We start from the raw sequence: 24,489 nt of genomic DNA, 5'->3' as shown, positions 1-24,489 counted from the left end.
TCCGACCTCAACTCACATCTGCAGCACAGCTGGGATCCGTGGGTGCGACGAGACTCGTGGGACCGGCCATCTTGAAAGAAACTGCACTTCGCTTCTAGCACGACTCCTGAGGTAAACTCGACCAAGTGCTTTGGGGATTGAGAAGCCCCAGCCCCGAGCAGCTCCTGCACCGAAGATCAGCCCTCCAGCATCCACGAGATCTGCGTGGGGCCCTTCTGCCTGGTTGCTACTCGACGCGTTGTCTGGTCACTTGCCGGCTGGCTAGTGCCCTCCTAGACGACGAACTTTGAAATCTTCACTGCTGGTCTGGTTGCTCCAGACTGGCCCTTGCTCCCTTCCAAAAGAGGGGCACCCCGGACCCTCCTGGTCCACTCCAGACGCCGTTTCCACTCACCGCGTGGGTTACCTTTGCCAAGTCCTGTTGACTCCAAATCCGGATCTGACACCGCCGACAGCGAGAGCCTGCGTGGGACAGCTCGTGCCTCCATCCTGGTCGTCAAAGACACCTCCTGTTCCACGTGGCTGCAGAGACAAGCGTCCACTCTTCACCTGATCGCGACGACAGCACCTGGTTCCTTCCTGGTTCCACACCGGTCACTGGCTAGTGACTTTGAACACTGTCCCCTCTGCTTTCAGGTCCTCTTCTTCCTCGAACCACCCGTGGATCGCACCGGACATCTTCCTCCTGGTCGCCTGCAGCATCTTTTCTTCCAGGCTCCATAGACTTCAACGCAGAAACCCGACACGACTTCGCACCTATGCACCCGCAGCCCGTGGGTGAGGTAGCAAGAGCATTTCGGTGCTCAAGGGTAGCTTGACTCTCCTAGTGTCCAGATTCACAGTCGTTTTAGTCCTAACCAGTCCGGATTGTCCGTACTCACCTTTTTCTTGAACTGTACTGTCCATAGACGTTGTTACGCATCCCGCGTGTGAGTTCACACGCGTCCCGTGGGCCTCCTATTACTTACCTGAGGTTAGGATAGTGTAGTCCCAGCGAACCTACAGCCTCTGGACAGCTCCATTCCTTCTATCGATTTCCTTATACCATTTACTTAGTATATGGTTTGTCGTGCCCCTAGGGCACCATTATAATTTTGTGCAACTTATCGTATTTTTCCAAGAGATTGTCATGTGCTTAGCCCTCTGACCTCATAAAGAGTTCAGAGGTGTTTGTTATTAATAAATATGTTGTTTATTTTCATAACAACCTGTGTGGTGTCCTTTCATCTGGTATTCAAGGGGTTACATATGGTAAAACAGCTGGCTTCACATGCCAAAAGAGTTTAGCCTAAGACTGCTTTGTCCATGCTACCATTAGGATAGCTGGTCTATAAGGTTGACTTACAACCAATCACCGTAAGGGTTGTTTGGACTGATACAAGGTGATCACTAGAACTAGTGAGCATCATATATCAGGCCAACTTCTCACAGTTGTTACTCCCACTACTTTCTCATTCCCAAGAAGGGCAAAGGGGCCTACGCCCTATCTTGGACAGGCGGAACGTCAACGGCTTCCTCCGGAAGGAGAAGTTCAAGATGCTGACTCTGGCTCATGTCTTAGCTGCCCTAGACCCGGGAGACTGGATGGTAGCGTTGGACTTGCAGGATGCTTATTTTCACATCCCTGTCCTGCCGGCCCACCGGCGCTACCTGCGGTTCACGGTAGGCCACGAGCACTTTCAGTTTACCGTGCTCCCCTTCGGCCTTACCAGCGCCCCTCGGGTGTTCACGAAAGTGATGGCGGTGGTCGCAGCTCATCTGCGCAGATTAGGAGTGTCAGTCTTCCCCTATCTCGACGACTGGTTGTTGAAGGCGGGCTCGCCCCAGACAGTTGTGAGCCACCTCCAGACTACGGCTGACCTCCTGCACCTGCTGGGGTTCTCCATCAATGTGCCGAAGTCACACCTGTGTCCCTCTCAGAAGCTCCTCTTCATCGGAGCGGTTCTAGACTAGGCACAGTTTCGGGTTTATCCTCCCGAACAGCGGGTTCGGGATAGTCAGGCACTGATTCCGATCTTTCAGCCTTTATCCAGAGTCTCGGTCAGGTTGACGCTGCGGCTTCTGGGGCTGATGGCCTCCTGAATCCTTCTGGTGCATCACGCCAGGTGGCGGATGCGGGCTCTGCAGTGGGACCTGAAGTTTCAGTGGGCCCAGCATCAGGGCAACTTGTCCGACCATGTCTTGATCTCGGAGGGCACTGCAAGACAGTTGCAGTGGTGGCTCACGGACTGCAATTGGGTCAGCGGGAGATCCCTCTCCCTACCCCAACCGGAGCACGTAGTTGTGACGGACGCGTCCCTCCTGGGCATGGGGGAGCCATATGGGAGAGGCGGAGATCAGAGGCCTCTGGTCTCCGGCGGTGTCCCGGCTCCACTTCAACCTTCTGGAGCTGCGGGCGATCCGGCTTGCACTGAAAGCATCCCCTCTGTCCAGGGGTGTGTAGTGCAGGTGTTCACGGACAACACCACCGCCATGTGTTACTCCAACAAACAGGGTGGGGTCGTGGAACCTATGCCAGGAGGCTCTGCGCCTCTGGCAATGACTGGAACATCAGGGCGTGACCCTGGTGGTTCAACACCTGGAAGGTTCCCTGAACGCCAGGGCGGACAAACTCAGCCGTCGGTGCATGATGGATCACGAATGGCATCTGAACTCGGACGTGGCGCAAGGTCTCTTTCAGCAGTGGGGAGAGGCTTGGTTAGATCTATTCACCACAGAAGAGAACACGCAATGTCATCAGTTCTGCGCGTTGGAATTTCCAAGGCGGCACTCGCTCGGAGACTCTTTTCGTCGCGAGTGGAGCTGCAGTCTGTTGTACGTCTTTCCGCCTATTCCACTTCTGCCCAGAGTGCTGAAGAAGATCAGGCGCGACCGGGCCCAAGTCATCCTTGTGGCTCCGGACTGGACACGAAGATACTGGTATCCCGAGCTACTCAGCATGTCAGTCGATCGTCCGATTCGTCGGCCTCTTCAGGAGGACCTTCTGTCGCAGCAGCAGGGGACGGTCCTCCACCCGAACCTGTCCAGCCTCCACCTCCATGCGTGGAGATTGAGTGGCGACAGTTGAGGCCATTTAACTTGCCTCCTGAAGTCTGAGATGTGATTCTGTTAGCCAGGCGTCCATCCACAAAATCGGTATACGCCTGCAAGTGGAACAAATTTGTGGCATGGTGCACAGCAAAGGCTGTGGATCCACTCTCTGCCCCGCTTTCTGAGGTTCTCCTCTTTCATCTTTCTCTTGCCCAGCAGGGCTCTGCTCTGGGCTCTCTTAAGGGCTACCTCTCTGCCATTTCTGCCTTCTTAAGGCTCCCTGATCAGCCCTCTCTTTTCAAGTCCCCAGTTGTAAATAGGTTCTGTAAGGGCATCACTCATATGTTTCCGCCTATTCCTTTCCTGATGCCTCAGTGGGACTTGAACCTTGTTCTAACTTATCTGATATGCGCTCCCTTCGAGCCACTTCATAACTGTCCTCTTCGTCTCCTCACTCTTAAGACTGCATTCCTGGTTGCCATCACCTCTGCCAGGAGAGTGAGTGAGCTCCAGGCTCTTTCTTCACAAACTCCTTTCTTTTCTGTCCATCCGGACAAAGTTGTGTTGCGGATGCGACCCTCTTTCCTGCCCAAGGTAGTCACAGCCTTCCACATCGGGCAGTCCATCAGCTTGCCCACCTTCTCTCCGCGTCCGCATCCCTCGAAAGAGGAAGAGAGGCTCCACCGTCTGGACCCAAGACGTGCGCTCTCATACAATCTGCATCGCACACGCCAGTTCCGGGTGGATGACCTGTAGTGTAGCTCCTATCTTCCCAATAGGCTCTGCGCATTGGAATAATACCTACAGCAGTAAAGGCCTAGGCCAGACGTTAACTAGGTCTACTACTGTCGATACTAGACTTAAGTTTTGGGTTTGCCAGCGTAGCTCAGAGTTCGCTAGAAACTTTCTCGAATGTTCAAGGAGGAATTAACTTCCCTGATTAGACAAGAAGGGATTTAGTTTCTGACAACCATAGAACATGACAACTTTGCTCTCCCCTAATCAAGAGTGTATCTCCAGAGTCGTGTGAGCACAAGGCAATTATTTTACTCAGTCAGTACGTGCATTCTTAGTCTCATCAGATTGTAGAGAAAAGGAAGAGACGGGCGTGTTCAATAAAAAGGTGTTATTTATTGATCAGTCTCTTTTCTCGTACAAGAGAAATGGATCGATATTATTGCAATACTTATAGTTAAGTAAAGTGCATACATTAAAAGCAATAGTATAAAATAATACTGTAAAAACATTGATATGGTTTCTGAGCCATATGATGTTTAAAATGATTAAAATATATTTACATACACATATACATTTGACTAAACGTACTCAACTGGTGTTTCTAAATACGCCTACCCCGTGTACCTGACCTAAGTCTAATGCGTGGGCGGGAACAGAAAGTTACAGTTTAAGTTAAGTTAGTTTTTGCCAAGTGAATAACTAACGAATTCTCTGTGAGGGGTTATTCAGTTCTGTACCTGGAAGTTAGGATGAATGAGGAATGGTATCTCTTTCTCTGCTCTCGATATTCCAGGCTGCCTGCGAGGGCTACCCGGAAACGCCGGTGCTGGGTCTCTCGGCTTGAGATAGCAGCGCGTCTCTCAGCGCGTCAGGAAGGCGGGGCTGCTGCCAGCGGGGTCGGCTCTGCTTCTGGGCTTTGGCAAGTATGGCTGCTCCGTCTCGTCACCACGCGTGTGTTTGCATAGGGCAAGATCGGCAATATTTATACCTTAAAGGTGCCGAGATTGACGTAAGGATGGACATAGATACGTCAATAAAGATGTCATACGACTTGCTCGTTAGCACATTCTTTTACTGAAGTTCTCTGTGAAATCAAAACAATGGCCGCACGGATTTTCCAGGTTGTCATAGGTTTGATTTGTTATGAGAACGTCGTATGCCTTATCAGGGGCTGGAGGAATGTCGCTTGTCTAATTAGATCTCAAGCGTTATGACCTAATCAGATAACACGTTCCTGTGCCGTAGTGTGACTGCGTCAGATAACGGTATCTGCATCATGGGGGCTTTTCTTGCCTCATGGGCTGACTGTTAGTTAACTTGATAGTTAGTTTAACCAGAATAGGGTCAGGAATAGGGGGATCGATTCAGAACCTATAGGAATACATGACACCCACTCCACGCTAACTATAGTCATATTTACTAATCTATGCATAGTATAACATAGTACAACATACTATAGAGTATAGTGTATACCTTACCACCCCAAAATACATAAATGCATTTTGAAATTTCAAATATATTGAAAAAATTGCAGTCATATACATTGTATGCACTTAAGCTATGAATTAAATGCTAAAGTAAACACGCATTTGTAGACATTATTGCTCATATGGTATATGAGAAATACACATGAAATGGCTCTTAATATGGCTATACAGAAAGAAAGTTCGAGACCATTTCAGCACATAATAAAATATTTGTGAACATACCAGCGGGCAACTAAAGTATATAAAGTATCTAAAAATAGAAATCTTAGTTCTCTAGGAATAGTTTCTTACTTTAAGCAGAAGATAAGTGTTCCGAAATTTTTGTAAAAATAATTTGGGGCTGCTAAAAAATTGTTGTCCGTGAACTGGTGGGAAAAATTGTTCATGTGACTTTATTTTTAAAGTTGAAGGCCGAATTCAGGGAACGCCGTGTGCGAGCTTGCTCAAAAGTCTCTATTTCTGTTCTGGAGAGAACATCATATCATTAAGGCTTTCGAAAAAACTGTCAACAGCTTCATGGGAAAGTTCCACTAAGTCGGAAATAGGTGTAACCATGCATTCGTGCGCATGATTGTCTCCATTGACATTCTGATTCGCATTGCTGACAGAAGGTCGTACCTGATCAATGCTGCTTTCATCTTGAACTTCACTACTCTTCAGTCGTAGTGGTGAAGATTCCACGAATGCCGTCATCAGGATTGGCAGCCTTTGAGGGCAGCACAAAGCGTGAACCTTGGTAGGAACCAACAATGTATCTGCATCCACTGGTGCATCCGATTGTAGCGTCAGACAGGTGTCTAACACGCATTCTTCTCCGCATAGCAGACATCTCAATACAGGTAAAACACATCTTTGCCACATTGGTCGAAATGATAGAAACCAAGTCATGTTCAGGTCTCTAAGCCGGGAGAGTCCCAGGATTTTTGATATCCGGTCCCGCTATCCAATGGCTAGGATTGTATCTTCCATTGTCGCGAGAGTTTGATCTGTGACATGGGTTGCCATAACGAAAAATAAGGACTAAGAATAGGATTCCTGCAATTAGTCCCAGGATCAGGGGAAGTCCGCCAAAAATCGAATGGACGAAATCTGGAAAAATACCCAGTATGGCTTTGAATGGTGTTGATGCCATCGAAAATACTGTCTTAAATACCTTTGAGACCCCAGTGGTATCAGAAATATTTAAGATTTCGCTCAGGATTTCCGCGAAATGTACGGGGGAATTAGTTGATAATAATGTATGTATCTCTGCAGTCGTCCTTGCGACTTGTAGATCATACGTTTCTTTTGATGACGTGAGCCTTGTAGGCGTCTGAAGAAGCACTGTTTTCATTCTGCTTAAAGTATCTATTCGAATAGAAGTAATTTTCAAATTGGGCCATGCCCTTGCCTCCCTGTCTGGAAAGGAGCTGGGGAACAAAGAACGTCCACAGCACTTGACCTTCGCAGTCGTAGTGACTAGATAAGGAGTCCCGGGCATAAGACTACAACATTTGCGGTCTACAATAAGAATGTAACTCCCATTATAGAGTCTTTGAAAGAATGGTTCTATTTCAGTTGCAGGTGCGCCTTGCTGGTGACATGAAAGGTTGTATGAATTCCCTTCACAAGCTCCATGCAAACTAATTCCGTTACACAGAAGCGTGCCGCTTAGTGACATAGCACAATTGTTGCCACTAAGAAACACTTTCTGTCCTTTATTACTGACACATGCATGTGAATAGGGCAGGTTCCAAGTTGTTTTAAGGTACCCCTTCCCCAATTTCTCGTACATGCCAGCCTGTATATATTTTTGGCAGTATTGAAACCTGAAGGTTGAGATTGGAATATTTATGATTCCGTGGATTATCCATTCAATGACAGGTCGTTCTGACATTGTCATTGGTAATCTTTCTAGTTTTTCAATGCTCAAGATTGTATAATCAGCACCCTTTTGCGCCATACCGATTTGTCTATCAGTAAGGTTAAAGATTTGGAATAGTGACGTTGTGTTGATTAAACGCCAAGGCACATAGCCTGAACGCAGATTTTGTAACGTCCAGCCAAGCTGTACAATAGAACGCAATTGTGACTGACCATGTTGTAATAACAGTAAGTCTTGCGATAATATATCGATTGCTGAAGACACAATGCTGTCCAATGAAAAAATTCTGGAGGACAGAGTCATTAACCCATTGTCCACTACAGAAAGTGATTTTTCCAAATCAATACGGTCAATTTCCCGTATTCTCTCTGCTGTTTCAATTTGATTAACCTTCCAGGCCTCATTGTATGCTGCATATACAGAGGCTGCTATGAAACGTTTTTGACGCTGTTTGCGTGGTCCCATTATGAAATCACGCAAGTCAGCACCATCAGTAAGTAAAGTTAGGTGTTGCTTAATTTCAGGCAGTGTGGAAGTTTGTAGCCACTGAAGGCATAATTTGCCCACACTGTAGGTTGTTATTATCCCTGGGTGATGTCTTTGAGGATATCTAGGGTCTGGCCTGTTCATTTTGAAACCTTGTGTTTTGTTCAGGAATCTGTCTTGACAGTTATTTGTATCTGTGGGCCAGATTAACCACTGTTTCCAATCAGGATGTGTTCTATTTTGTTTTAATATATGGTTTACGTCTATCTCTTCATCTGTATCAGAGCTATTGCTAAACATTGTTGGCTTTGGAATAGACGGTTTATTTAAATCTTTAATTTTGGCTAAGCCAAGACAGGTGGTTTGTTGAACAGTGTCATTTAAAAATATCATTTGTTCTGGGATCATGCAAGCTCTAAACAAAGCTTCTAAACCCTGTACTTGCCATTCTTTTGTACCCCAAACACTTTTCAAATCAACATTTTTGTCCCAATAATCAAATCCAAAAGTATTCATTTCTTCGAAGAATGAATCTGAATATATCAATTTTGTGTTGGTTATCATGGTTTTCATCCCTGTCTTGTTTGACAATTTAAAATAGAATGTTTCAGCATTACTTGTGTTAAAACCTGAAAAATATGAATATTTGTCGTAAACGGTTCTTGAGCTCCCTTTTGGAGGTGTTGCACAATGTTCCCATTGATTATAATTTAAAACATTTCTAGGTTGTGCAGATTTATGTAAAAAGTGATTACCATAGTGGTTATAGCAATACATACTGTCATAATTTGTAGAACCTTGCAAATAATCATGTTTTGTAAATTTAGCAGACATTACTAAGTCAGACATCATGTTATTAATGTTTTCGAAGTCCCAATCATCAGCAAATGAGTTTGGTTTTGCAAAGTCACTCAAGGAGATCTTGATTTGGTGTGGATATTTCAGGATCTCGACCGGACCATAAATTTCATAGTCAGTGTTGTCCCAGGCTACCCCACCAGGTATCGGATTGGCTGTGAATTTGGCTGAAGAAAGTTCTCTCTTTCTCGACGTGTGAAGATGTGTGTGGTTTGAGGACCAAGTTGATGTTCTGACTTGCTGTGTCCATTTTAGCATATTTTCCCTCAATGAAGCGTCCCAAAGTTAATACCATGATGAGCCAAAGTATGAGGATAAATGCACCAAAACCCACCCAAAATTCAATCCATGGAGAAATCAGATATGTTTCTTTCAGTTGTTTCAAAAGTTCCTTAGCTTTGTCTGTAAAGGATTTTGATGATGGCTGTGTCTTTGATTCACTGAGGCTTTCAGAGGAATCATCGAAGTTGATGAAGTAGCCGGATGCAGTTCTGTCAATTGTTCCAATTGCTTCAGGATTTTTGTTGCTTTCATTTTCACTCGGTACTTCATTGTAGATTGGTGTGTCTCTGCTAAATGTTTTTATTTGGGTTTTCAGAGGTCTGAGTTCTATTGCATTGTTGCATAGTCCTTGTTGTTCTTCTGTAGGCGTTTCGAATGTGATGAGCCTCTTTGTTAGGACCTCTGTACTGGTAGCAAACCTTGGTGTTCTGCTACTTATTGGGAGTCCACTTGGCCTACTGTTTGTTATCGGCCACATGTTGTGGTTTTACCAGGTCGATGGATACAACTCGGTTCTCCTTTTTACCAGCAAGTGGCGGTAGTACAACTGATCTTGTCCCGTTGACAGACAAGACAGGAACTGCTTTTCTGTAAGAAGGCCCAAATTCCTTCTTTACCGCGATCTTCTCCCTGACTAGATCCCCGACTTTTGGAATCCAGACAGGTCTTGCTGGGACAGGTGGTGATTCTTCAGTGGTTGTTGGCTGTTGTTTCAACTGTATGTTGCTCAGGTCTTTTCTTGTTTTGTTTAAGTCCTGCAAAATAGCCAAACGGTCTTTGACATCAAAGCTTTTTTCTTTAACCACTGAAGTCTGACTGTCGAGGTCAGAGATAATCATTCTAGTTCCAAATAATTCGTACGGACTGAATCCCTTCAGAGAATTTCTTGGCAAGTTATTTAGACTACGTTGGACACTTATTAGATGTTTGACCCACCCAGCTCCCGAACCTAATACCTTTGCCGTTATAGATTGCTTTATGTCACGGTTTTTTCTTTCAACAATTCCGTTCCCCTCAGGGTGAAATGGACAAGAGTACATGCTGACCATGGCCTCCTTATAAGCCCGAGAGCTAAAAGCAGGACCATTGTCCGAATGCAGCATGCCAATTGCGTATGTGCCGATAAAGACTCGCAAATCTTTTATAACAGTTCTGGCGTCAGCCGTTCGCTGGGGCCACATCCATATAAATCTCGTGCATGAGTCCACTGCAACCAAGATATATTTATAGTTACCATCCCTTTGTAAGGGACCGCAGTGGTCTAGATAAACACAGGCTAATGGTTTATCCGAGATTAGAAGGGGCGTCTGCGCTGGACGTCTCACCGTTGATACTTTCATTTTTTGACATATTTCACATGCTAGAACATAGTTCCTCGTTTGTCTTCTCATTTGTGGCCACCAGTATCTCTGTTTTAATAATGATACTGTGGCTGAGACGCCAGCATGGATAGAAGCAAGCCCTTCGTGTGCCGCTATTATTAGTCCTAACCTATGTTCCATGTTTGGAATTGCCCTATCCCCCACTCCTGGGATTCGAGCAAAAGGAACATTGTTTGCATCAGTTATGTATGAGTATTTTACTGGAAAGCCTTTAGGGAGTGGTTCTATCGAATCCTTTTCTGAAGCGCTGACGGCTTGTAATATTTCGCTGTCTATTTTTGTTTTTGACCGGGTGACGGCAGCTACGGAAGCCGTTTGCACAGCTGCCTTCGCGGCCTCATCAGCCAATGAATTCCCTGCAACGTGAACGCCATCACGTTGATGACTCAGTGTATGTATCACGTGAGTCTTTGGTAGTTCTTTTTGTAAAAGAGCTACTTGTTCCCAGAGCATTTTATGCTTCATTGTGCCACCTTTCGCATCCTTGAAACCGTTCTGAAGCCAGATCTGCAAGTATTCATTATAAGACTGAACGCAATAATACGAATCGCACACTGAGTGTGGGGAATTCTCGATCGGTATTTTCAAGCGCCATCTTGAATGCTAGTAGTTCAGCTCGCTGAGCTGTACAATCTCCTAGGGATTGTGTTTTAGTGAGGGTTGGTTTAAATTTCCCTTCGTGCCAACGACCTTTAACAATCGCGCACGCAGCACTGTAAGCTTGTTTACCCCCTACTGCGGGTTGTGCTGATCCGTCTGTGTATATTATACAGCCGTAGTGATCTAGAGGCAGAATTTCGGTTGGCGGAGGACATTCAAATTCATATTGGAGAAATTCTTGTGTTTTTAAGTAAGGATCAAATTCGTATGCCACGTCTGTTGCAGCAAGAGAATTAGCCCATTGTGTCCATCTCGGATGGAGTGCTTTAGCATTTGGAATGCTTGCCTTTGTTACCGCCTCTAAGGCTGGTATTGGTGTCACAATTACTATTCGTTTACCTTGTGCCAGGGCTCGTTCTTTTGCTATAGCTGTCTGTGTTGCTGTAAGAATTTTTTCTGTTGGGCTGAATTTCATTTCAGCCTTAGTGTACAAGTGTGATTTGAATGCAATTGGTACCTTTTCTCCCTCATTAGAGGTTAGGTATGTGAATCCGCATCTCCCTGGGATGACTCGAATCACAAGATTGCGTGTGTTATCACGTGTTTCTAATTTTGTTTTAATTAGCATGTCTGTTTGTAAGGATCTCAAAATTTCTGTGTGTGTTTGAGTCCAATTGGATCTTTTAAAGTCTGGTTTAATTAGATCATAAAGGGGTTTGACCCTTTCTGCGTAATTTGCAATGTATGTTCTTCCGAAATTTAGGAAGCCTAGAATTGACTGTAGGTCTTTTAGTGTTTTAGGAGCTTGGATTACGGCACATTTCTCTAGGAAATTGTCTGCCAGGCTTTTACCTTCACTTGATAACTCATATCCTAAGAACAGGACTGTCAGATGGGCAATTCTGGACTTTTTAAAGTTGAATTTGTAACCCTCTGCTGCGAACCCAAGTATTATGGTGTTCACTCTTTTCAAGTGAGTCTCCAAGTCATCATCTGTTAAGTAAATGTCATCGACATAAGATAATGCTTCATCATCATATAGATGTAGTAATTCTGTTACTCTCGCTGAGAATACCCCCGGGCTGTTCTTGTACCCCTGGGCTAACCGACAGAATTGCTTTTGAGTGCCATTTACTGAGAATGCAGTTAAATATCTGCTCTCTGGTGCTATGTTTTGACAAAAGAATCCATTGGAGATGTCCAAGGTTGTTTTGTATTTTTTGCGCACTATGTTATTCATTAGTGCAGCACTCTGTGAGTTTTGCACTGCAAAGGTTTTGCAACATGTGTTAAGGTGTCGGTAATCCAAAACTAGACGATATGAGTTGTCTGGTTTGGAGACCGGAAACAAAGGATTGTTCATTTGTGAGGTGCAAGTTTCAATCACCCCCTGGTATTCTAGCTGATCTAGTATTTCATTTACCTGTTTTTTAGCTTCTTGCTTAATTGGGTACTGCCTTTGTGCAGTAGGTTGTGATTTTAACTGGATTTTGTGAGGAGGAGAATCCTCATCCCATCCTACATGATTTTTATATAAAGCAGGTGCTAAGGCCACTGCCCACTTTCTAGCAAGTGTGTATTTTTTATGAATCGGGATTTGATTCGAGAAGGCAGGCATAATTACTTCTTCGTCATGAGGGCACTCCCTGACAAACTCTGGTGGCCAGTCTTTTTCAGCTAGAAGGATGTCATAACCCTTGGAAAGGTTATCCCAAAATAGTCCCCTTATTTTCCTAGTCTTATCTCCCTCTATACGTAATGTTATCTCGTATATCTTGTGGGGTTTGCTAACTCTGGTGTCTGCAGTTTCCACTTGAAGATATTCATTCGTGTCCACTGTCTCCAGATGATTCATAAGGACTTTGCGAGCTATGCTCACTTCTGCTGCGCTGTCTAGCATTGTCTGAGCCCACTCTCCGTTTTTCAGTTGTGTCCTCAGTATTCTCGGCATTGTTAACTACCTTGATACTGGCTACCTTCTTTTTGGGAAATTGTAATTTCTTTTTTTGCTGAGCAGGTTCCTTGTCTTTGGACTTGGCGTGCTCTTCTCTTTGTTCTGATCGTCCTCTTCTTTCCGATTTCTGCGAGGAAGTCTGAAAAGATTGAGAGGGACGTGTATCAATGTCTTGATATCTATCAGGTTTTTTAATATTATCCCTATTTCTAAGGTTATATCTTTTCCCAGAGGGGTCACTCTGGGGTGACCTGTGTCTCTGGTTCGGAGATTTCTCCCTTCGCCTAGGAGACCTTCCTCGGGACTGGAATTTCTTTTCTTTTGGATTGGATTGTTTGTTTCCATCCCAGTTCTTTTTTGGTGAATTGTTGTTAAAAAATATTTTTTCTGGACTTTCAGTCAGTTGCGGTTTTACTGGTATTCCACCTAAACTATCTCTACCTAGTTCTTCATAGGATTTTTCTATGATTCTGGCAATTTCAGCTGGTTGGTCTGCTATATCTGTCTCTTTTAACCTCTGGCGGATCGCCACGTTTGCTGCTTCACCTTTTATGTTGGCTAATAATATAGCCGAGACCTGCTTGAAGTCTTTCAGTAATTTCATACCAAGGGTTAAAGCAGGTTCTGGACCGTATTCATCTTGAATTTGTTTTAGCACCTCTGGTATTACCGAAATAGATGGAACACCGTGCGTTTTTGTGTAGATTGAAGCAAAGACTGTACCCCAAGTGTCACAGTCCTCTATGTGTGGTGCGATTCCCATTGGGAGACATATAGTCAGAATCCTGTGTTTTTCTAGCGGGGTGGTGTCAGGAAACACCGCCTCTATTTGGGTGATTTTCTGTGCCAACCAGAATGGTATCTGTTCCCGTTTAGCCGGAACCTTACCTAGGCAGGATTGGATGTTCTGTGGTGTGATTTTATTTGTGTTCCCCTGGTGAGGGGTCAGCTGTGGAAGTTTAATCGCTGGCTGAATTGTTGAAGTCCGCATTACATACTGGACTAATTGTCTATGAATTTTTAGTAATTGTTTTAGCTGTATTAACAGCTCTCCTGTAGACATTCCTTCGATGTCTGGGTGTGGTGTGTATCCGGCTAAGACCGGCCACGTTGCTCCTGGTCTACCTAAAGGACCGAGCCTGGTGATGTGATTATTATGTTTTTAGGGCGCCATCAAATAAGAGCAAATGCTCTTGGAATTTGAGTGGTACTTCCACCTCCTCGAAAGGAGTGTACTCATTAGGATGTTCCTCTATTTTGTAATAGTGGAAGTACTTTGTTACAGCATTTGCTGCTGGAAAATGTATCCATGAATAGTATACCTCTGTCTGCCGATATTCGTGTGCCTCAATTACGAATATGACTGTGCCACCTCTAGGTGTCAGTCCATTTTCTATAAGTTTTAGAGTTATAGATCTCCTTTTGATGACCGGAATGAGTATTATATCCGCGTCTGCTGCTTGCATGGTAGCATCAGCATCTGCGAGTTCAGTTGCTAATCTAACTGCCTCTCTTTCATCATCACTCTCTGCCATTTTACCGACAGGAAGCTTATTTTGTTTGTTTGCAGATCAGGTTTCTTATGGAACAAAGATTAGATGCACAATATTTTGGAACTGTTTATCCTTCAACGTTGACTATACCAAGAACCATACATAGGAGTTCCCTCCTGCGAGGTTTTGGAGGATATTACCTTTCACCCACTCCAGACGTCTTTGGAGTATTTGGGAAAAGGGGTCTGAGTGAGAAAGCACGACTGAGTTACTCTAAATGTCTTACGTTAGTTTTATCGCCCTTTCCAAACGCGTTGGGCGCCATGTAGTGTAGCTCCTATCTTCCCAATAGGCTCTGCGCATTGGAATAATACCTACAGCAGTAAAGGCCTAGGCCAGACGTTAACTAGGTCTACTACTGTCGATACTAGACTTAAGTTTTGGGTTTGCCAGCGTAGCTCAGAGTTCGCTAGAAACTTTCTCGAATGTTCAAGGAGGAATTAACTTCCCTGATTAGACAAGAAGGGATTTAGTTTCTGACAACCATAGAACATGACAACTTTGCTCTCCCCTAATCAAGAGTGTATCTCCAGAGTCGTGTGAGCACAAGGCAATTATTTTACTCAGTCAGTACGTGCATTCTTAGTCTCATCAGATTGTAGAGAAAAGGAAGAGACGGGCGTGTTCAATAAAAAGGTGTTATTTATTGATCAGTCTCTTTTCTCGTACAAGAGAAATGGATCGATATTATTGCAATACTTATAGTTAAGTAAAGTGCATACATTAAAAGCAATAGTATAAAATAATACTGTAAAAACATTGATATGGTTTCTGAGCCATATGATGTTTAAAATGATTAAAATATATTTACATACACATATACATTTGACTAAACGTACTCAACTGGTGTTTCTAAATACGCCTACCCCGTGTACCTGACCTAAGTCTAATGCGTGGGCGGGAATAGAAAGTTACAGTTTAAGTTAAGTTAGTTTTTGCCAAGTGAATAACTAACGAATTCTCTGTGAGGGGTTATTCAGTTCTGTACCTGGAAGTTAGGATGAATGAGGAATGGTATCTCTTTCTCTGCTCTCGATATTCCAGGCTGCCTGCGAGGGCTACCCGGAAGTGCCGGTGCTGGGTCTCTCGGCTTGAGATAGCAGCGCGTCTCTCAGCGCGTCAGGAAGGCGGGGCTGCTGCCAGCGGGGTCTGCTCTGCTTCTGGGCTTCGGCAAGTATGGCTGCTCCGTCTCGTCACCACGCGTGTGTTTGCATAGGGCAAGATCGGCAATATTTATACCTTAAAGGTGCCGAGATTGACGTAAGGATGGACATAGATACGTCAATAAAGATGTCATACGACTTGCTCGTTAGCACATTCTTTTACTGAAGTTCTCTGTGAAATCAAAACAATGGCCGCACGGATTTTCCAGGTTGTCATAGGTTTGATTTGTTATGAGAACGTCGTATGCCTTATCAGGGGCTGGAGGAATGTCGCTTGTCTAATTAGATCTCAAGCGTTATGACCTAATCAGATAACACGTTCCTGTGCCGTAGTGTGACTGCGTCAGATAACGGTATCTGCATCATGGGGGCTTTTCTTGCCTCATGGGCTGACTGTTAGTTAACTTGATAGTTAGTTTAACCAGAATAGGGTCAGGAATAGGGGGATCGATTCAGAACCTATAGGAATACATGACAGACCAACTCTTTGTTGGTTACGTCGGCGCTAAGAAGGGACGGGCGGTGCACAAGCGGACCATCTCTCGGTTGGTCGTTTTGTGTATCAAGGCATGTTACTCCTTGGCAAGGAAGGAGCCTCCTGTTGGGCTGAGGGCCCATTCCACTCGGGCCACGGCGGCTACTACTGCTGTGGGTCGGGGAGTACCCTTGCGGGACATCTGTCAGGCTGCTACATGGGCCTCGCTGCACACGTTCGCAAGACACTACTGCTTGGACAGCCAAGTCCGGAGAGATGGCTTTTTCGGCCTTTTGGTTCTCCAGGACTTTCTGGTGTGATCTTGGTTCGCAGACCCACCACCCGGGTTGTTATTGCTGGGGTATCTATTCTAAGGTAAGGAATCTAATACTAACCTGTTTCTTTCAGATGCACAAGTTACTTACCTTCGGTAACAATATATCTGTAAGAAACAGTAGTTAGTATTAGATTCCTTACCGCCCCACCCATCCTCCCCGTTCTGCGAACCGATATCTAGGGTAAAGGTCATCCCTTTTCAAGGCCCTAGTTTCATGGCACCAGTGTTGATTTTTGTCATGGCTCTGCGTTTCTGGCTCGGAAAAGCTGTGTATAAGAACTGACGTCCGTGCGCGAGGGCGGCGTCTAAGTACTCCGGCGATGTCATCCCGGCGCAAACGATGCCCACGACGGACGCGGAGCCACAGACGACGCCTACCGACTCGTAGGGGTACTGCTACGCAAAAGTTTCCGGATCCAGACTGACGCCTGGGGATATTCTAAGGTAAGGAATCTAATACTAACTACTGTTTCTTACAGATATATTGTTACCGAAGGTAAGTAACTTGTGCACCATTGAGTGGTTCAACAAGCAATTAGCTGAGTTGAAATTAACTAAGTGCAGCCTGGAGTGTCATTGGTACAAGTCTGTGTTGATTGAAGGCTAGGTTCGGTGAGGAGGGACAAAGGATACCAAAAGCCAAACAAAAGGACTAAAATAGCTTACCAACCAAACCTGAAAGATTTTCAGCATCTTTCAGGAATTGTTAATCCCAAATGCCCTGAAAAACAACCTCTGGGTTTCACAACAACAATGTAGTTATCAACTGTAATGTAACAATTTCATTTTGAAGTTATATTATGCACTGTGAGCATCATACAAAAAACCAATAAAAGATATTCAAACAAAAAAACAATGTAGTTATCAACTGCAAATCTTTGATTTCAAAATAAGCAACATGCAACTGCCTCATCTCCCATCAGTCCAGCACCAAAGTCACTAGCTGCATGCCTTTCAACCTCTTCCCCAGTCCACTTTCACAGCTTTCAGACTGAGAGAGCTTGGTTAAATGCTTACTCTGGTCACTAAGCTAAAAACATTCAGCTCATTTATGGAACTATGCCCAGCCACATTCTTAGTACAGTTTTCCTCATAATTTTTTGGGGTTACCACAAACACTTTCTTTTTAAAGATTGTACTTACTAGTCCTCTAAAATATGTCGCCAGTATCAGGCTCTTCAAAAAATATCAGCAACAATAAAGGCCTGCCAAATTTCCAAGTAATCACTAACCTAACCTAACCAATCCAAGCAAAATCATGGAAAGAGAAGTTATGAGAAAAAATGGAAATATCTCCCCCATGGCCAACATTCAAGGTCCACATCTGGTAGGAGCGTGCAATCTGCCGCAGTCAACATCAGAGAAGCCTATTCATTCCCAAGAATGAAGACTGTAAAATGCTGTTGTATTGATCTATCCATGGCCTTCAATATGGTGGCCATTGGAAGGACTAAAAATCCAGTAGATGTCTGTGTACGTTTAATGTCCAACCATACACAAAAAATAACAATTGGTTCTGTGGATTTATTGTCTTGGTCATTATCATGCGGCATATACCAAGGATCTACGCTCCCTTCCATAATCTTAAACTTGCACTGGCAAGTGGAAATACTCCCTATGTTTATGACCAGTGTACGCTTTTGCTAAAGCCACCCCCTAAAATGACTCAAATTGAGACACACAACCAGATGAATTATATGTTGTGTTATATGTTGTGTTATGTGTTGTGTTATGTGTTGTGTTATGTGTTGTGTTATGTGTTGTGTTATGTGTTGTGTTATGTGTTGTGTTATGTGTTGTGTTATATGTTGTGTTATATGTTGTGTTATATGTTGTGTTATATGTTGTGTTATATGTTGTGTTATATGTTGTGTTATATGTTGTGTTATATGTTGTGTTATGTGTTGTGTTATATGTTGTGTTATGTGTTGTGTTATGTGTTGTGTTATGTGTTGTGTTATGTGTTGTGTTATGTGTTGTGTTATGTGTTGTGTTATGTGTTGTGTTATGTGTTGTGTTATGTGTTGTGTTATGTGTTATATGTTGTGTTATATGTTGTGTTATATGTTGTGTTATATGTTGTGTTATATGTTGTGTTATATGTTGTGTTATATGTTGTGTTATATGTTGTGTTATATGTTGTGTTATATGTTGTGTTATATGTTGTGTTATATGTTGTGTTATATGTTGTGTTATGTGTTGTGTTATATGTTGTGTTATGTGTTGTGTTATATGTTGTTATGTGTTGTGTTATATGTTGTGTTATGTGTTGTTATGTTGTGTTATATGTTGTGTTATATGTTGTGTTATATGTTGTGTTATATGTTGTGTTATATGTTGTGTTATATGTTGTGTTATATGTTGTGTTATATGTTGTGTTATATGTTGTTATATGTTGTTATATGTTGTGTTATATGTTGTGTTATATGTTGTGTTATATGTTGTGTTATATGTTGTGTTATATGTTGTGTTATATGTTGTGTTATATGTTGTGTTATATGTTGTTATATGTTGTGTTATATGTTGTTATATGTTGTGTTATATGTTGTGTTATATGTTGTGTTATATGTTGTGTTATATGTTGTGTTATATGTTGTGTTATATGTTGTTATATGTTGTGTTATATGTTGTGTTATATGTTGTGTTATATGTTGTGTTATATGTGATATGTTGTGTTATATGTGATATGTTGTGTTATATGTGATATGTTGTGTTATATGTGATATGTTGTGTTATATGTGATATGTTGTGTTATATGTGATATGTTGTGTTATATGTGATATGTTGTGTTTTGTGTGATATGTTGTGTTTTGTGTTATATGTTGTGTTATATGTTGTGTTATATGTTGTGTTATATGTTGTTATATGTTGTTATATGTTGTGTTATATGTTGTGTTATATGTTGTGTTATATGTTGTGTTATATGTTGTGTTATATGTTGTGTTATATGTTGTGTTATATGTTGTGTTATATGTTGTGTTATATGTTGTGTTATATGTTGTGTTATATGTTGTGTTATATGTTGTGTTATATGTTGTGTTATATGTTGTGTTATATGGTATATGGTATATGGTATATGTTATATGTTATATGTTGTTATATGGTATATGTTGTGTTATGTGTTGTGTTATGTGTTGTGTTATATGTTGTTATATGTTGTGTTCTGTCATGATGCGTGTCATGTATTGTTATGGTATATTTTATGTTAGGTTTTATGTTTTGTTGTGGTTTGTTATGTTAGGTTTTATGTTTTATGTAATTGTTTTGTTATGTTATGAGATGTATAGAGCGCATGGCTGCCCCCACAATGGGACTTGCCAACACTAGGCCTAAAGCACACAACTGCTGCTGACAGCCCCCAAGAAAAGAAGGGGAAGAGGGTAGATTGAAAAAAGCCAAGTCGTGAGGGATTTACTAAACAGAAGATGGGTATGAGTATTTCTGATAGTGAGGGGGTGAGCGTCCCAAAGGAAGGGGGCCAGAGCACGAAAAGAGTATCCCCGCCCCCAACCCCCCCTGAATCTCCTGACTCTGGGAACTATAGCCAAGCTCGGGTTGGCGGAACCAGGGAGCGTGTGGACTGGTAGGATGAAATAAACTGGCTCAGAATACGGGGCCCCTGGGAATATAAAATCTTTTGGGCGACGCAAAGAGCCTTAAAATCTGTATCTGAATGTGTTTCTCCACAGAAGCCAATGTACCCTGCACAAAAGGCCTGAGGCAGAGCTAAACATGGGAAGAGAAAAAAGTTATCCTAGCAGCTGTATTTTGGGCTAGCTGGAGTCTTCTCAAAACAGATCGATTGGCACCCAAGTATAGAATATTAAAAATAGTCCAACAAAGACACAATGGCTGCCGAATATAATTTGATGAAAAGGGGGGTCAAAAAGCCCCAGAATAGGTTTAAGACTTCTCAGGAGACCAAAGCAAGTGCCGTCAACAAATTTAGCTTGAACCTTGAAGGCCAGAGTCCTAGATTTTTAATAGACGACTTGGGTTGAGGGGGGGCATAAGGGAGGCGGGCCAGCAATGTTCGTCCCAAACAGGGCTATGTTTGCCAACAAGAAGAATCTCGGTCTTGTTAGCATTTAGGCAGTTACTAGTCATCCACTCCGCCACCCCAAGCATGCCTTTTTGGAAATTGTCCATGTCAAGTGATGAAGTGTCCATGAATGAAATTACAGGCTGGATATCGTCCGCATATGATACCAGCTTAAGCCCAAAAGATTCTACAACCTGAGCTAAAGGCTGGATGTATATGTTCAACAAGGTAGGGCTTAAGGGCAAGTCCCGAGGAACACTGTAGTTTTGAGATTGTGAACTGTAAAGTTGTGACATGCATACCCTCTCTGCAGCTCCTATATCCCCTCCAGCAACAACTCTAATGGGAAAATGGGTTGTGCCAATATAGTGATTCAGCCTAGGTCAATCTGATTGTGTGTTTTTGCCGCAAAATTATCCATTTGGCCATGGGTCCTTCTTCAACATCTGCCTCTTGCTTCAGTTCTTTTCCGGAGATGCGTTTAATAGGGAAAGAAATTCATAAGGAGCATATTGATGGAGGAAATTGATAGCAGACACAAAGGCCATTTCAACTTTAGAACATTGTGGATGATTGCACAACAGGCATCGCTAGGGTACATTTAGGTTTTGATTCTCATGAGCAGAGCTACTTGCAGTTGTCAAAAAATGTTTGTAAAACTAATCATCTGAAGATATTTTAATGCTTTCGAAGATCTACTACTCCTCCTGTTTCCCAACTCTACTCTATAATACATCCAATTCCAACCATATCTTGGTGGTAAGGTGGAAAAGGTTTAATCCATTGTGAATCAGGCTGTAATTTGTTTACTTATTTTTATAGATGGGACTTGAAGGTCTCCAACAAGACTACATCAAAAAAGCGGAGTATCCCTTCAGCTCGGATCAAAAATGGATGGCTGTCAAAAGTGTGCACAGAACACAACAGGTAAAAATTTCTTCATTCAGTCCAATGTTGAAGTTAGCCAGCTTATTTCTCTAAATGTTAAATATGATAGTTTGATTAAATGCTTGTGTACTGCGGGAAAACAAATGTTTAAATCAGCTTGAACAGATTTTCAAATCAAATATTTTTTTGGTGCATGGTGATTCAATCAACTAGGTGATTTGTTTTTTTTAAATGCTTTAAATGTAAAAGACCTTTTATGCTCATGGTGCAGGTTCATATCTCATACCATAATGCTTTAACAAACATCCAGTGTGCATCACAAGAAGTGCCTCAAACTAGGTAGCATCCACAACCATAATATTTGTGCCTGCAAACATTAATTTCTTTTGAAATGGTGTTTTTCATCCAAAATGTAGAGCTGCAGATTTGCTATCAACATAACAACTTTGGTAGGAGAGCCCGGTATTTTCTTTTTTTTTTTTATTCTTTTTTTATTTTGTCAAACATGAGGGGAGGTCAGCACCATCAGAAATACAGTGTTACACAAGCATCATTGGAAAACACACTAGACAGAGCATTTGTCCGGTATTAGGCATTGTAAAGCTGCATTAGTATATCAATCATTTACATTAGTTAGGTCGTCAATGGGCCTGATACATGTGGGTTCACACAGGGTACCTCGATATTCATTCCAGTTGGCCCACACCGCCACCCATTTCCGAGATCAGCTTCGAGCCACATACACAGTCTTTTCTTGGAGCATGCACCAGTCCATATAATTTTTCCAGGAATTGAGAGTTGGAGGCGTCACTGCCCCCCAAAGCCTAGCAATGTTGCGTTTCGCAATCTCCAATCCCAGGGTCACCCAGAGTCTCCCCCTCAATGGCAAATCAGTGGGCTCCCAGATGCTCAAAAGGCATCTCTTCGCTTCCATCCGCAGTTCCACCTCCACGCCTCTTGCATACAGTCGTGCACACGTTTCCAATAGGCCAAGAACATAGGGCATTCCCATAGTATGTGGAAGAAGGTTCCCACCTCTCCACACCCCCTTCTGCAGAGACCATCCCCACTTCGGCCCATCAGCATTAACCTGGTCCCTGATACATAAACCCGATGGAGTATCTTCAATGTGATCAATCTGAGCCTGGCTAATATTGCTATCTCTTTTTCGGGGATGCTTGTGCGCCTCCCCATTCCTCATCGTCTATCTCTAGTCCATCCGCCTCCCATTTCCTCTTTAGGGTGAGCAGGGGGTCAGGGGAATGGTTAATGAGCTTCTTATATGTGAGGGAAATGGCATGTTCTGGTAGGTGGCCATCTAACAGTCTGTCCTCCAGGGGGGAGGACTCTGGGGGTACGGTCCACGCCGGGATGTGAGTTTGAAGGGAGTGCCGAACCTGTAGGTATCTAAAGTATTCAGTTGGCGCCAGATCGTAGGTTTTTTGGAGTGAGTCAAAGTGCACAACACCGTTGGGGCCCCACAAGTCTTTAATGTGTGAAATTCCAATTAGGTCCCATTTGTGCAACCCTTTAGTGCGGCCCAGCTTGCCCAGTCGCTCTGTGACCCATAGCGGAGTAGCCATCGTGAGGGTGTCTGCCCATCCTAGTTTACGCTGGACAATGTGCCATAGCTGGACTGAATGCTGCGTGGGTCCAGTGAGAGAGTATCTGCCTGGTTTGGAATAAAGTGCGGCCTCAAAATTCCTGCACGGGAGGAGCCACCTGTTCATCCCGTATCCAGGATCGTTCCCATCACAATGTGTGCCCTGGTTTATGGCCGAGAGTTGTGCGGCCCAGTAATATTTCCGTATGTCTGGGAGTGCGATACCCCCGTCAAACCATCCTAATGTGAGTTTCTGTAAGGCTATGGGGGGGTACCAGTCCATAACAGATCTCTCTGCGCGGCTTCAATGGCAGAAAAGTAGGACTGCGGGACCAGGTCTGGGTGGTTTTGGAGAGCGTAGAGGAAGCACGGCAGCGCCATCATTTTGAAGAGCGCTGCCCGGCCCAGCAGAGAGAGCGGGAGCGTCTTCCATGTGAAAGTCTCTTTTGAGCCGCTGTAGAGGCGGCAGTACGTTTTTTTGGTATCTAACAGCATTTTCTTTGGAAACAAAGATACCCAGATGCTTAAATCCATCTGTAGTTACCCTGATCGGGCAGTTACGCGGGAGAATCGGGGGGGCTCCGTGAAGGACATGAAGGAGGGACTTACCCCGAGTTCCTCCCGAAACTGGTGAAAATATCCAAGGCCACTATGAAGGACTTACGAGGCTTTGTTAAGTACAGAAGGATGTCAACCGCATACAGCTAAATTTTGTCCTCAGCCGTCTTCCCATCGAAGTCCCTTCAGCGAAGGGTCCTGCCTGATCCAGGCCGCAAGGGACTCCAGTGAGAGGGCGAATAGCAATGGTGAGAAGGGACACCCCTGACGTGTCCCCCTTCCTAGGAGGAATGGCTCAGAGGTCTTGTTATTGACTGTGACTTGGGCCAAGGGCTCCGAGTAAAGGAGACGAACCCAACTGAGAAAATTAGGGCCAAACCCCAGTTTCCGTAAGACCGCCATCAAAAACGGCCATTCGAGCGTATCAAACGCCATTGCGGCGTCCAGCGACACCACAACAGCATCTTCCTGTATCGTATGACTACGTCCGATTACTCCGTGGAGACGGCGCAAATTGAGCACCGTGTTACGGTGGGGCATAAAGCCCGATTGGTCTGGATGGAACAATGTGTTCAAGACTGGTTTAAGCCTGTTAACAAGGACCTTGGCCAGAATCTTTGGTTCGGCATTTAGCAGGGATATTGGTCTGTAGGAGGCACACAAGTCTCTCGGTTTTCCTTCCTTAGGGATAGCCACAATTGTGGCGATAAGCTGATCTTTTGGCAGTATACCCTTATCTCTGCTCTCCTCGAACATTCGTTTGAGGTGCGGGCCAACGCTGTCAGGTTTAAGCTTGTACAGCTCTATCGGGAAACCGTTGGGACCGAGGGCCTTCCGTGGACAGAGGGCACACATGGCCCCACAAAGTTCCTCTACAGTAAGTGGCATCTCTAGAGTATCACGCTCGGCGTCCGAGAGGGAAGGGAGTCCAATGTCAGTCAATAGTTTGATTGAGTCTTCCTTCGGCCGGTCAGACCCTCTACTATAGACTTTCTGATAGTGCCTTGCAAACTCTTGGACTATCTCACGGGGCTCCGTGAGAATGGCTCCCGACTCAGTACGAAGCTCAGCTACAACCCTATTTGCTTGTTGCTTTTTGTCTAACCAGGCTATTAGCTTGCCTGCCTTGTCCCCTTGATCATAGATCCTACCTTCCCTGTCTCTAGCCAGTGTCTTTGTGGCGTCAGTG

General features: G+C 43.9%; 1 protein-coding gene across 7 annotated transcripts in view; it reads left to right on the top strand.

Moving 5' to 3' along the window:
- The window catches only part of ATP2C1 (ATPase secretory pathway Ca2+ transporting 1), a 912,406-nt gene that overhangs the window by 581,040 nt on the left and 306,877 nt on the right, over positions 1-24,489 (top strand). For all 7 annotated transcript variants that reach the window (XM_078663878.1, XM_078663881.1, XM_078663880.1 and 4 more), the window contains exon 16: positions 21,074-21,178. In XM_078663878.1, coding sequence (XP_078520004.1) covers positions 21,074-21,178 — 105 coding nt within the window. The remainder of the gene's footprint in view (positions 1-21,073; positions 21,179-24,489) is intronic.

This window comes from Lissotriton helveticus, chromosome 10, assembly GCF_964261635.1.
Source record: "Lissotriton helveticus chromosome 10, aLisHel1.1, whole genome shotgun sequence".
In the NCBI taxonomy this organism is placed as follows: Eukaryota; Metazoa; Chordata; class Amphibia; order Caudata; family Salamandridae; genus Lissotriton; species Lissotriton helveticus.
The sequence above is the reverse complement of the archived record's forward strand: the minus strand, read 5'-3'. Positions and strand labels throughout refer to the sequence as shown.